This window comes from Physcomitrium patens, chromosome 1, assembly GCF_059467195.1.
Source record: "Physcomitrium patens ecotype Gransden chromosome 1, ASM5946719v1, whole genome shotgun sequence".
Classification (NCBI taxonomy): Eukaryota; Viridiplantae; Streptophyta; class Bryopsida; order Funariales; family Funariaceae; genus Physcomitrium; species Physcomitrium patens.
The window spans coordinates 3369439-3383003 of record NC_143410.1 but is presented as its reverse complement, the minus strand read 5'-3'; the positions used below and the strand labels follow the sequence as shown (position 1 = coordinate 3383003).

Below are 13565 nucleotides of genomic sequence, written 5' to 3'. Positions count from 1 at the left end.
TAAAAAGAATAGGAAAAAAATCTTATTGATTATAAATAATCTAACAATATTAAAAAATCTCATACCAAAATTTATGCAAAAAATTCAAATTTCTATGTCTCACTTATAAATCCATTTAATTAAAGCAATACAAACAAGAGATTTCACTCCTAGTGGAGTTATTTAGATAATATTTATAGGAGAATGTTAAATAGACACATGGTTTTTACTAAATTGACCTACTAAATATGGTAATCATAATAAATAAATAAATATAATTGATTTTCATTGGATTTGGATCCAATAGTGGAGAAATGAATCTAGAATTAATCTTTTTTCATAATAAGTGGGTCAATTTAGTAAAAGCTTGGGTCTATTTAACATTCCCCTATTAATGTGATAAAAGATATTGAAAGATTAAGCATTTTTTAAGACTAAATAACACATTTTGAAGTGGCAAATTTAGCAAAGAAAGAAGAAAAAAGAAAATCAACATGACTGTTATACCAAGAATCTAAATCTTTTGAAGAAATAATTGTATCATTTGAAAATTTTATAAAAAAAACTTAGATCATTTTTTCAATATCGATGTGGGCTCATAAACTTTGTGGTAAATGAACCAACATAAAATTGAAGCATACGAGTTATAAATCAATGTTTCAAAGAATACCTGAGCAGCCGAAGCAGGCTCGTAGCTTGCAAGCTCGTCCTGCTGAAGTTTAACTTCAAAATTTCTTTTTCAGAAGCAAGCAAACTCGGGAGTGAGGCGAATACTTTAAAGCTCCCATTCATTCGACGTAGGTCCAAGAATATATGAAACAGGTAAAGAATTAATGGTTATAAAATACCTATGCCTCGTGAGAAATACAGAACTTGTCTAAGAAAAGTTCACCGCAGCTGCCAACACATCGGCCTTTACATGGATCCCGAAGGCCAGCATGAACCATTACATCTTTTAGCTGGACATGACCCATCTTCTGAACAGAGAGATTCCGTTGCAGAATGAAGGGTGCATTGGACATATTTTCCATGCCACCAGCAACAACCACCTGATTGAATCCTAACATTATGCTTTGTGCTCCAAACATAACCGCTGCAAATTTATCACAATAGAGAACTTGTTAGCTTCATTATAGAAGAGGCTCAGCTATTTCTCAAGGCAAACTTGTCATCATAGAAGAGTTCATACATTCAAGCAAACTGGTCTGTAACTATTCTTACAAGTAGGAAGTGCAAGCTCTGATCATTCAAGCAAAAGCAAAACTGTTCTATCTCGTTGCTGTCTAAATAGAAGTTTGGTGTTTCAGAATCTTGATTTCTCGAGACAAAGTTAAACCAACGAAACTCCAATCTATCTCACACAAAAGGGGGGTGCTTTGCTTTGTCCCCTTCATGCCAGAGGCGCATACTTCATGCACAGTACTACTAACAGTTTCAGGTAACTGTGCACCCTTCTGGAAACAAATTATACTGTTCCAGTGCCATGTCAGGTAGTACCAACTCGCAATCTACATTGATTGATTTAATCCATAGGCACTTTGTCTCTGCAATCTAATATCTTCGGCAAAGCAAATGAGGAAGATAGCGCATTTGCTTCTCAATAGTTTCAAGAGAATATCCATTTGTTTCCTGCACATGAAAAGATTGGGAATTCAAGAGAGGGAGATTAAGCAACTTACCAAAGCGGCTTAGCGAGCCGAAGGTTGACCTACACCTTAACTAAAAACATTTCCCATGAATACCTCGTCGACATGCTCTCGAGATAGCTTGATGAAACCTAGTGCTCCTGCATAAACATGCAACTTTCCCCGAATTATTATTCAAGTTTCAAACTGCAATTAATAATTCCAATTCTAGTCTCGATGAGTTTCAATCAATCTTAATCGAATTAATAGGCTGCAATAGAAAGACAGCATTCTAGTCAAAACTCGAATTGCAATCGATCCGAGCTCGGGAGCGGAGAGAGAAGCAAGGGAGCCTTTGGATGATCTTACTAACGTGCGCTTCTCAGCTATGATCACATCACAGAGGACGGGGCTGAGCATGCGGTGTTTGCAACACTTTGTATCGACATGCTTCTCACTAGCTTCTGTAATCTCCGCCCCACCACCGCCATCGTCATCGCCATCGCCCCACTTATGACCCTCTCACACTTTCCCTCTGCAACAGTAAATCTCCGAGATTCTGTCTCCTATGACTGTAAGAGGTGTCCCAAAGGTCACAGCAACCTGCTAGAAAAAAAAACCACAGCGAGTCCTCAATCGCAAGTTTCCTTCTCTCCTCCCTTTTCGCATACCATCAACTCCTCTGACAGTTCACCCTTGACCTAATCCAACCTGAACCAAATCCGGTTCAAGATTAACATAAATCCATTGATCTAGAAGAACCAATGATCATGATTATTTTCTCAAAATCATTACGGTCGTAGGAACTGAGAACAAACTTAAAGCAAGTCGGGACGGAATCATCTAAAGTTACCTGGAAATTATATTCAGGCTACAGAATCTAAACTTCAATACGAAAATACTTCTACTTCTTGTCTGATTGCGTGCAATTGAGTAAAACAGCAAAGACCACTCGCTTGATACATGGGAGATTCGACGAACATAGAATTTACAGGAAAGATGATGAATGTTTGCAGCAACCACAGGAGTTGGGGAGGTGAAGACCGTGAGGTGGAAGAGTAGCATGCTTACGTAGCAATGACAACGTGACTGGCCTACAATTATACTCTGGCGTCCTTGGGCAGGAGAGGGAGAACCACCTGCTGTGACGAATCTGGTGATGCTCAAATTTTGCATAGACGAGTGGCGCGCGCCCATCAAAGCAGAGTCGTTGCAATATACATAATCAACTCACAATCCTGAACGGCGTAAAAAAACTAAAAAACTAAAAAAAAAAAAAAAAAAAAAAAAAGAGTGTTCTTGGTGTCGTTTTCCACAACATTATGTTCCTGCACTGTGTCACAAAGAGCGACAGGTTCATTCTAGGGCGAACTATGCCGTGAACAAACGGTTGCTTCACACATCTCCAACCTTGTCATGCAACGAGGCAGTTCATCTACCTTCCACAAAAAGAATTTCAAAGCACAACTATGCGCTGAGTTGGAATGTGAGCTGCGTGCAAGTAGTATGGAGCACGAAACTTTGCTTAAAATTAAAGCCTGTGATTGGGCATGTACTGGGGGATGGCTTTTTATTGCTTGTCAAGTAAGCACAGTACAGCAATAGGAAAGCTACCGAGCTTGTATTGTAAATTTCAACTTGAAGAAAAAATCTTCAGCATGTTGAAAGATGTTACAGAATCAAAAGAATTCGAAGAGCAAGTGAAGCGTGATCCACAAAATGCTAAGTGACTAAAAAGGCAAAGTGGAGAGCTACGACTTCCAGTTCCGAAGAGTACTGATTTATTTCAGGTATGTACCTCACAAATTCTTGTAGCCGACGACGCCCCTGCCAAGAATTCGTCAGAATATCGCATCTGCCATGGCAGAAGCTGATAAGCAGCCTGCCTAACATTCTTTGTGCGCTACATATTTAAAAAAGAATAATCGAAACCCTAAATCAATCGGAGTCTTATGTAAATTTGATTCTTTGATCGAACACTACTGTTTTCTCTGTACATGAGCTTCATAAAAATGAAAGGATGCCTGTGGGGCTAAGCTTTCCAAAGCAAGACGGACTGTAGCCGCATGTCGCACAGGGGCATCTACTGTCTCCACAAGAACAGCAGCCTCAATTTCGCCGTAGTTGGAACCCCCTCCACAAATAAATGCTACAATTGCAGCTTGTAGAGCAGGAAGGCCTGGGTTGTAAGCCGCAGATTCCATGTAAGAACCACGATAGATTTCGCCTTTCTTTGTATAGATAGCTACCCCAGAGGGACACCTGCTGTAGGGCGCGTACGATGCATTGGCAGCTACAAACGCCGCAGTTTTGAGTTCTAGTAGAGAGCGCTTGCTGTTACGCAACCAGGAGTTCAGGCTTGGCTCCTTCAACAAGTTGGACTTCGTGGACTCTGTGAGCCCCTCCTTGTCTGCTACATCCTCTTCACATAAGTTGGGGTGAAGGTCGACTTCAAGGTTTGAGTATTCCTCTCCAGTTGAAATCGCTGGAGTACCTGGGGCAACGAGGCCATTGGCCCTTGACTCAAGGAGAAGGGGAAAGTCTTTGGACAATAAATCATCTGGACCAAATCTATGCGGGAGGAAATAGGAAAGTGGGCGCACTTGGGCGTCTTTTCCGTCTGTTACCAACACCCTGATATTGCCTGCATCTCTCAACTCCTGAAGAAATTGTCTGCAGCATCCAAATGCAACGCGTACAATCTCACAATTTTAGTCAACACAGGGATCCTTGAAGCTATGACAATAAGGACATTATAACTTTAAAACGATTCTATGGGAACCAAAAAACTTGCAAATCTACGCAGAACACTGCCACTAATCCTACTTAGAGGTGCAGATGTTTATGGTTACAACCAACAAGAAGTATATTAGAGGAGAAAAACAGACAATGCGCAAGTTTGAAATAATGCCAGGCCAACTCTCAGTAATCATCAAAAGATACTTGATGAAACAGAAACAACCAGTCAGGCCATAATCTTGGTGATTTCTGCGAATTCACTCGAGCTACATCAAATACAGGGCACATAGGATCTTGTTTTGATATATATTGGTGGTGGTGGTGTTGGTGGCAGTATTAGTATCTAAGTCTATCTCTCTCATTCTCTCGCTCTCTTTCTCAATCCTCCCAATGATCGACGTGTGTGAGAAAAATCTCTGTCGTATTCAGTTTGGGGGCATTATGTTGGCGAAAATCCGCACAGCACTATGGCAATGCCGTACATGCCTAGAAGGTTTGAGAGAATATTCAGAATACACAATTAACCACATTCGAAATCCAGAAATACATTCAAGAGATGATGCATATCGGTAAGGAAGTTGGACACGAACCTGCAATGACCGCACGGGGCAGCGGACACCGCGAGAAACACAATCCGCTTCTCGCCATGTTGCAGCGCATTGGCGACGAGGAACTGCTCGGCGTGCACGGTGCAGTTCAAAGGAAGCCCTGGAAATTCCAAATTCACACCTCTAAAGATGCGCCCACTGATCCCTAGCCCCACGGCCCCAACGTGAAATTTCGAAATAGGTGGGCGAGCCAACGCCGCCGTCGGCTTTACGAGACTCGCAAGGAACTGCTCCACTCCTAACCCTGACGCATGCTGCAGCTTCGCAGCCTTCACGGAATCTATAACGAATTCCGGCATTGTGCCACACCGCGGTCGCATAATATTCCTGAAAACGATTCAACCGGAAGCTATTTACCCTCTTCACCAGATTGGCCGACTCTGAACACAGCACTAATACCCTGTTTCGATCTCAACCCACAAATTATGTGTATATAGGTCTATCAGACAGAAGTGTAGATTTCGTCACCGAATGATACAGTCTTCCAAGCTACAAATTGCTCACGTCTCTGCTAAATCATGGGGCGTCTCATCATTCCTGAGACTTTCCCATCATAGCAACGATCAATCAACGCAGTTCGCAGGTTGATTGTGAAGGGGTGCACTGCTTTTCTACGTTACCAATGCCACGAATGTCAGCTCTGGTGCAAGAAAGAACGTATAAGCACATGCTCACATGATTTCAGGTCACCTTCGACCAGCGTAACAACTGCAATCAGAGTCCTAGAGAGAATTCGCAGATTCACCTGAAACCTTACAATGCTATAAACTCGTGGTCATCATATTCGCATTGTGACTGATGCACTCAGATCCAAAAGATTCGAGACTGTGATTACATTGTTACACCATCGTAATTGGACCTAAAATCCATATCATTTTGATTTACTTTAATACCCTCGGCTAGCTTTAAAAACAGGGTAGTGAACTTTGACTGCAAAGGAATGTGGGTGAGTGCAGGAGCTATGAATCCTGGTCGCAAGCACTGAGAGGAAAGTACCGGAAAAAGGCGCTTAAGAGGCCTTAAGGCGCTTCAGCTATGAACTAAAATCATAACGAAATTATCAAGGAATTTTTCCAGGATAATTGCAGGTGTAATATGGCAGAAACCACAAATGAGAAATACTTCTTAATAGAATCTGACGTAGACTTATAGATGCTAAAATTGCACGTTAGAAGAGTTGCTGTAGAAGCAGACAGATCACATCAAATATAAGGGCACTTCGAAAGAAACAATTCGGAGGAGACAGAGAAGAAGCGGCCAGTTGGAACCGCATAAATACTGCACGTATTTCTGCAGTAGCCGTGTTTAATGTAGTATGCCAAACCTAGACGTATTCTGCAAAGCATTCCACTGTCGGGCGTGAAAATACAATACTATTCCCAACCACCGGCCGACGTCACGTGAGTGGCAAGAGAACCAAAGTTGAGAATTACAGCACTCATTCAAGTCCACAAGAAGCTACATACTAAAGCTCAACGCGGGGCAAATAAGTTTTCCTAAGAAACTATAAGACAAAGAATGCACGAGGAGGTATATGAATGTCGTAGCAAAAAATTGTGTTCCCTGGGCGGGCGATTGACTTTACTTCAGCCAAGAATTGATGCAGGGTTGCTTAGAGCGTGCACCCTGCTCAGCATGTTATACAGCAGATGCAGGGAGACTAAGTTAGCAATGGTGTCAAAGACATACGTACTGCTCGTCGATTACTTAATGTAAAATGGAAATGATTAAAACTACATGCAGCTGACTAACTTTCTACCAGATTTCAATGTCTCATCAAGTTCAAAAATTGAGACGCTTTGCTAAAAAAGAATTGTCTCAATTTCCTAAACTAGCATTCTTGTGTCCAAAATAAAGGGAGATCCTGTAGGAGCAGCCAACCCAAGCTGTCGCATTATACGTAACCTTCTCAACCTTCGTTCTGGTTTTCGTTGTACTCTCTCCTCCTCCTGCATCGCGAAAGCAGAAATCCCTTCTATGAGTACTATCCAAATAGATGGTCCACCACACAAGCACCTCATTGTTTACAGGCTTGTGGCAGATGCCGTACCATGATAAGGAAATGCAACAAGGGATCAGATGCTGCGCTACGAAGGTTTCTCGGGGTGTACCACATCTACCTCGCCATCATACAGCGTGGATGTACAGGAGATATACAATCAGTACACGTGTACAACACAGGGACATGTTGATTTGCTACAGAAAGACTATGTATAATCAAAAATAAATAAAATGACAGGAAATTGTACCTCGTAAAGAACCTTAGGCTTCCGTTTACGCGCAGCTCGTCTTTGCTCTGTCCCCTCATCTTCAGGGGTTTGCTGACCCATACCATTTGCTCTAACACCTGCACAAGGAATCCACATGAGTTAATTTAGCCATAGATTGTTGATTTTAACTTCATTATACAAAGCCAAGATGTTTGACATCAATGAGTACATCTAATACTGATTTTAAGTACATCTTGCTTCTTGATGCAGGCACAAAAACAAAGTTAGGCAGACTTTAATATTGCTGGAGCGAAAATTGACATTATGTCATGACGATTTTTTTATCATTAAAATAAACAAATCCAAGGACATTCAAACAAAGAAAGAAAAAGGGCTCAAAACAATTCAGATCTTGTGCATGTGCACCATTGCTATGTGGTTTCTTGGGTGTTTTAGGCTCCTCTTGTTCTGTAGAAACCGTGAAGGAGTCTGGGAGCTTTCCACTTCTACGATACTCAAGTGCCTGCACACAATCGAATGACTACTTCAATTCTATATCTCAAGAGCTTCTTGAGTACAGTAAACCAGATGTCCGAAGCCAAACCTCTAATTTCGATGCTATACCCAAGAATTCCGTGTCCTGCCTTAAGTGAAAGGGCTGACAAGTTGCATGAGATGAATGAGTATCTGAGGTTAGCGTAAATACTCAGTGTCAAAACATCATAGGCTGAGTTTGGAGCAAAGTGAAATACAAACAGCCAAACACTGACCTCTTCAATACCCTTCTGAAATGCCTTCTTCTTAATTCTACTCCTTTCTTGCATCTTCTGGAAATAACAAAATACTCTTCAAGATGTTAGTGCAGTTTTCATCAATTGTGTTGTATTAACACAAGCCCACAAAAAGACCATCTCATGCAATGAACCAAGTCAAAATACTGCAACGATGTCAAAAGAACTATGTAAAGGGTTCAACGATGATACTCGCATCTGTAAGAACTTTACTAGCAAAGAAGAGCCTCAAAAGTGAGAACTGAAAATTGCTGATTCGTCATAGCAACAGATCCCCTGACAATCAGAGGCCTTGATGACAGGACACTAGAAACAGCAGGAATAACTTACAACAAAGCCAAAGAAAGGAAGAATACTGAAAAAATACTTGGTATACATACCACATCAAATTCTGATAAACCCACTTCTGGATCCACCCAACCACTGCACCCAACAACAAACTCGCTGTAAGTAAAAGAATAACTAAAAACTACTTGCATCAGAAGAATTTAGTTGATGCATGTATAGAAGGTTTTCTTCCACATTGTAATAGGCTTCTAAATATAATAACTGAAAGGTACGCATTTTTGTCTGTTTGAAAAGCCAACGATCGAATTTTTACCGAGTTGCAGGGACAAAAATGTTTTACATAAGGGTTAGAGCACATACTAATCGTAAGTTCCGAAGAAGCGCACTAAAACATCTGTATTGCTTCGCCTGTTACCGCCAGTACCTGGTTGAAAGGCCCTCTCGTTGATGATCTGTTCCCTCCAATCACAGCTATATAAATACAATGACATGGATCGATGAAGCAACCTTCAAACAAAATTCCGTGCATGATAGCAAGAGGCCCGCATCACAAATTTTAGGCACAATAAAAAGAAAATCTTATCGTCTATAACTTGCTATCTCGCATTTTAGGGGTACCTTTCCAAACGCTAGTTCCATTCATTTCACTTCGTCAAAGAGAAAAAATAAAGAAAGGTAGTGTAGAGACTCAGACCTCAGCAGGCCACCAAGGAAACCTCGCAAACTTTGCCCACACAAGCTGCCCGTGCTTAAACCGTGGAGAGGCCTCTGTTACAGCCATAGAAGTCCCTTCGTCAGCACCGCCGTCAGCTCCAAACCCTACATCAGAGATTTGAGGATCTTGTGGGGCAAGAGCGTTTAAGATAGCACCCCCTAGAAACTCTACGCTGTGAGTTTCTTCGCTCTCGGTTTCTTCATTATGGTTTGTCACCGTCACTGAACATCGTCGAAGACAGTTTGTGAGGGAGGTAGACTTCTTGTTTATGTACAAGTTTTAAACCAAGTGCGGTAATTGTGAAGTAATCCAAAAAAGGAATAACAAAAGAGTCTCAGCTAACAGCCTACTTGAGAGGAATACCTGAATCACTTCCTCCTACATCCACTTCTGGGCCGACACTATTCCCTATTGATCCCTCGTTTTCTGATTGAGCGTCTCCTTTCGATGAGCTTTCATTTTGAAACTCCGGATATTCTTTGGAAGAGCCCTCACTTTGTGACTGGGCCTCTTCTTTAACAGATGAACGATCCTCAAAATCACTACTCCCTGCGTCTGATTCCTTTTGCCTCGTGCTCTGATACTCATCACCTGTGCAGCAAAAACAGTTCAGACACAAGATTCCTCATCTTAATCATCAAATCTGCCATACTTCCAATTTGTAGCGTGTAAGTGTTGAACTCATATGTTAGTAAATATCTTGAACTCAAAACGCCACAACGTAGGCTTGAAGGCATTCGATATGCTTATTTCGGATGACCCCTAATTATCATAATCGATGGGTTCATACCTAGTACTGTGAAAGTTTAGAGCCGCCAGTTCGAAGATAAAACTTCCACTGCGTAGCAAAAATAGCCAGTACCTTCAGAGATTGTGATTGATCTCCATATCAGGCTTGCATGCACAGTTTCTTCAATACAGTAATTTTGATTCGAGAAATCGTAAGTGCTGGAGGCGCTCCATCAAGAGCAGAAAATCAGATTACTCAATCCTTCAAGCCATTAATCTTCTGTCACCTGTCAGATGATTGACCCAATCCTCAGGCTAGTGACGCGCAAATATCTAAGAGATATCTACGTAAAGCGCCTCAGTAATTCACCACCCTCAGGTTTAGCCGAACGTCATTTAATGTACAGCGCCATAACATGCCAAGTCCTTTGTTGGAAGGTTCGAGATTTGGACGAGCTGTCTATATTATTAACGGTAATCAAACCTTACGCAGACAGATTGAAGGATTTGCGTGAGCTAAAGGGAAAAGATTTGCAGTGACTGACAAACAGTGACAATCTGAGAGATGAGTAAGATCTGAAAACGCGAGGGCGCAGATATTCCACGACAACTTTCTATCCCATTTACGAGAGTCAGCAGACAGTGCGATGAAAATATAAATCTTGAAATTTCAAATCCGCCGCAGTCAAAGAGTTCTGTTCTTATTTTTCTTTGGCAAGAAGTTCCATAAACCTACACTACCGTAGCTCGAGAGAGAATTATCTGTTAAAATTAAATCAAGAAGCAAGTTCGAAACACGTAGTAGCCAGGAGTGTTCCAACAAACAAAATTAGGAAAGCCAAACCACAGAACAGAAAGTCTCAACCAGATGGAAGCATACATTGAAGGCCAGAGATTTGAGCACAAGTGAAGGGATTGCCACAAACCTCGAAGATCTATCACATGGTTTTCGTAGCTGTCCGAGTCGTACGTTGGTTCTCTAATCTCCAGCGACTTAACTTTCTCTTGCTTAGCTTTAAATTCTCCTCTTCCACGCCCCCGAGGCGCCATTACTTTTTAGATCCTGCGACAACATTTACTGATAGATCGGTAAACCACCAAAAGTGCTGGCAATATGGATTAGACATCTAAAAGCTCACTTCAATTTGTAAGACCTATATTCAAAATCACTACAAAGTAGAAAACATTTCTCACTAGGTATAACTGACAAACAGCATGCTCAAGGACACCATAGCACCTTAGAGAAATTGCAGGAGTTCGTAAAAGAGCTAATTAACAGAAGAAATGAGCGCGTAAAGAAACAAGACAAGTCATCGGAATTACCTCAGGCACTGAAGCCTGCGCACGAAAATGCACAAGGGTGTTGAATAAAGGATTGCCTCGAAATCAAAAACCACGCTGAGAAAGGCCGAATGCTAGTATCGTTAATAGAAGAACAAGCGCAGCATTCACGAGAAAAATAACCTAATCTGCGACTGAAACCTCTGCACAAAAGCAAAATGCTAAAAAAGAAACTTCGACAATAACTAAAATAATCCTAGAGACTATGAATCGAGAAGATAGCGATAATCGAAACACTGAGTAGGAATGCCGCACAACCACATTCGCAATGACGCCTTAATCAAGCTCTTGCGGAAACCCCAGGCAAAAACGCAATAGAAGCCACACAACACCGATTCAAGCCCAATTCGAGTTCTACTCCCTAATTGGCAAGAAGCTCCGACACAAAACCAAGAGCCACACTTCTTACTCAAAATGCTGCGCCCACGAACACCTCGCTACTCCCACTACCATCACTCATCAACAACCATAAGGAACACTGTAACGACCCTAGCATGAACTTCAAAACTCCACAATCAAACATCAGCCGCGAACACAAAGAAGGAGAAATGTCAAAAACAAAAAATCCCGACCGCAACAATACGCCACAAACTACTCCACTCCTCCCCCGCATCCGCACCACAAACCACCATCCACATTGAAACCTCAACCCACGACGAGAGGTCTCGACAACCTCATAAACACACTTGCCAAAAATTCCGATGAAAAAGTTCCAGCTCTACTTCGCTGGCAATCCACATACTTCGAAAAAATTCCTACACACCATGTGGCTCATGCGAGCGCGACCATCGCCACCATGCACACACGCGAAATTTCTCGACCGACGCAAGAATCGGCTCTCGCGCTGGCCACTTCCGCCCCTGGAAGCTGGCTTTGGCTCACTCCGAGACTACTTATGCTGTAGTGATGGCACCACGGTTGGCACTGCAACCACCACCGCCGCCGCCACAAACATGAAAGAAGAACCGCAAGGAATCGTCGAAGGACGTCCGGATGGCGATGGAAAAGCAGGGGCAGCTGGATTTGCGACGCGAAGGGTGTGATTGCGGAAGCCAAAATCGCGATGCTGCAACCGATTCGCAACAAGGCCCGGCCAGAAACCGACTGGCGCCCATTCGGAGGCCATGCTTTGTTGCACTTTGCCAGTGTAAACAGGGTCCCATCTCGTTGCCGGTGTGAAAAGGGACCGGCTTGGCTGCCGCGTCGATATAAAAGCAGGGTTCCAACAATTAGGGCTGGCGATCCTTTGAAAAGCATAGACTGAGGTCAACGAGAGTTGACTTAAAAAATTAATACATGCAATGGACTTTGTGTAGCTTCGATGGGAGGTGTCAAATGATTCTTATTTTTCTTATTTACTAGTAAGTAGGATCAGGTACCTACTGTGCAGTTTATTATCATAAGGTGTTGATATGGTGTGGCTGTTTCTCATCAACTTTGCTAGTTTTAATGCCATTAGAAATAAATTGTCATGTATTTTTAATGTTTTTTAAAGTGGCTAGAAATAACATTAAAAATAGGAGGTTTTTTTAACAGTAATTTCGATCAAGTATGTTCTCAAACCTCTATGTGGAACAATGTATTCAATTATTTACATACAAGTATTCAATTAATTAATTACATACAAAGCAATGAGTTATACACATATAATTTTGATAAAAAATTAAATGTTACAACTATATATTGTGTGTGTATGTATATATACACAAAGGTACTACTAATGTCTCCATAATTTTTGCTAAAAATTATATAAATAAATGAATTCCTATACCTAATATAAAATAAATATATATATTTTTACTTGTCTAATAAAAATATAATTTTATAACATCACAACTAAAGATATGTCTTCATATTCTTCTAATACTTACTTAATGCTCTTTTAAATTTTATTTAATTATGTAGAATTTTCATGATTAATTTTTTATAAATATATAACTTGATATTATTTCATATAAATTATATTTTAAAATATAATGATTTTTCTTTATTATTCTTGTACAAAGAAAATTCCTTGTAAAAGTATTATTATGGCATGAACTTTATAAGACTACATAGAAACTGTATGATGTTTTTTGGTCTACAACAAGACTACTTGGTATTCCCATGTTGAGTCTCAAATACCTTGAATGTTCTAAAGAACAAGTTTATTAAAGTTTCAATCTTAATATGTTTATTTTTAATTTTAACTATTAATTGATTGTACAAAAAAATAGCTTATTTAAATATTGCACTAAAAATTAGTCCAACAATGTAATTCAACAAGAGATACTATTATACTTAAGTAAAAAGGGTTTCAAGATAACAAGTTTAAAAAATCAAGATTTTATATTTTTTCTAAATATATTTTAAATTGGATAATATTAATAATATAAATTTTTATATAATTTTTTTATTAAAAATACTTTATATTTGATTTTAGGGCATTGGATTAAAAAAATTTAGCATTTGAAATAGATGCAAGTTTTTGTTTGTTTACTTTTACTTTTTTTTCTTCTAAGAAAATTAATTTTACTTATTTTTATTCTTATTTTTTTAGA

At 40.4% G+C, this 13565-nt stretch overlaps 2 protein-coding genes and 1 long non-coding RNA gene across 17 annotated transcripts; all 3 read right to left on the bottom strand.

The window, feature by feature from the left end:
* Positions 1-741: 741 nt before the first annotated feature.
* Positions 742-3090, bottom strand: LOC149989825 (uncharacterized). Of its 8 annotated transcripts, none has more exons than XR_016498218.1 (4): positions 2676-3090; positions 1974-2210; positions 1659-1765; positions 742-1072 (listed from the first exon to the last, which is right to left on the bottom strand). It is a non-coding gene; the product is annotated as an uncharacterized LOC149989825 (long non-coding RNA). The 8 variants fall into 8 exon arrangements; XR_016498232.1 differs by having other exon boundaries at positions 1974-2207; XR_016498243.1 differs by having other exon boundaries at positions 1974-2315; positions 2676-3073.
* A 34-nt stretch (positions 3091-3124) lies between these two features.
* LOC112285650 (cytidine deaminase 1) lies at positions 3125-6192 on the bottom strand. Of its 3 annotated transcripts, none has more exons than XM_090244230.1 (3): positions 5697-6192; positions 4934-5591; positions 3125-4277 (listed from the first exon to the last, which is right to left on the bottom strand). In XM_090244230.1, exons 2-3 carry the CDS (start codon positions 5269-5271, stop codon positions 3584-3586), a joined length of 1032 nt encoding a protein of 343 aa, XP_090100356.1. In that variant the 5' UTR covers positions 5272-5591; positions 5697-6192; the 3' UTR covers positions 3125-3583. The 3 variants fall into 3 exon arrangements, with proteins under 3 accessions (XP_090100356.1, XP_073385061.1, XP_073385051.1); XM_073528960.2 differs by having other exon boundaries at positions 4934-5278; XM_073528950.2 differs by lacking the exon at positions 5697-6192 and having other exon boundaries at positions 4934-5278; positions 5420-5690.
* Positions 6193-6492: 300 nt separating this feature from the next.
* Positions 6493-12129, bottom strand: LOC112285627 (uncharacterized). 6 transcript variants are annotated; one of them, XM_024526616.3, is made up of 11 exons: positions 11768-12129; positions 11008-11082; positions 10611-10762; positions 9319-9546; positions 8935-9176; positions 8601-8692; positions 8333-8375; positions 7932-7988; positions 7588-7684; positions 7201-7298; positions 6493-6900 (listed from the first exon to the last, which is right to left on the bottom strand). In XM_024526616.3, the coding sequence occupies exons 3-11, from the start codon at positions 10732-10734 to the stop codon at positions 6778-6780; spliced, it is 1104 nt and encodes a 367-aa protein (XP_024382384.1). In that variant the 5' UTR covers positions 10735-10762; positions 11008-11082; positions 11768-12129; the 3' UTR covers positions 6493-6777. The 6 variants fall into 6 exon arrangements, with proteins under 6 accessions (XP_024382384.1, XP_024382360.1, XP_024382378.1 ...); XM_024526592.3 differs by having other exon boundaries at positions 10611-10747; XM_024526610.3 differs by having other exon boundaries at positions 11789-12129.
* Between the last annotated feature and the right edge of the window lie 1436 nt (positions 12130-13565).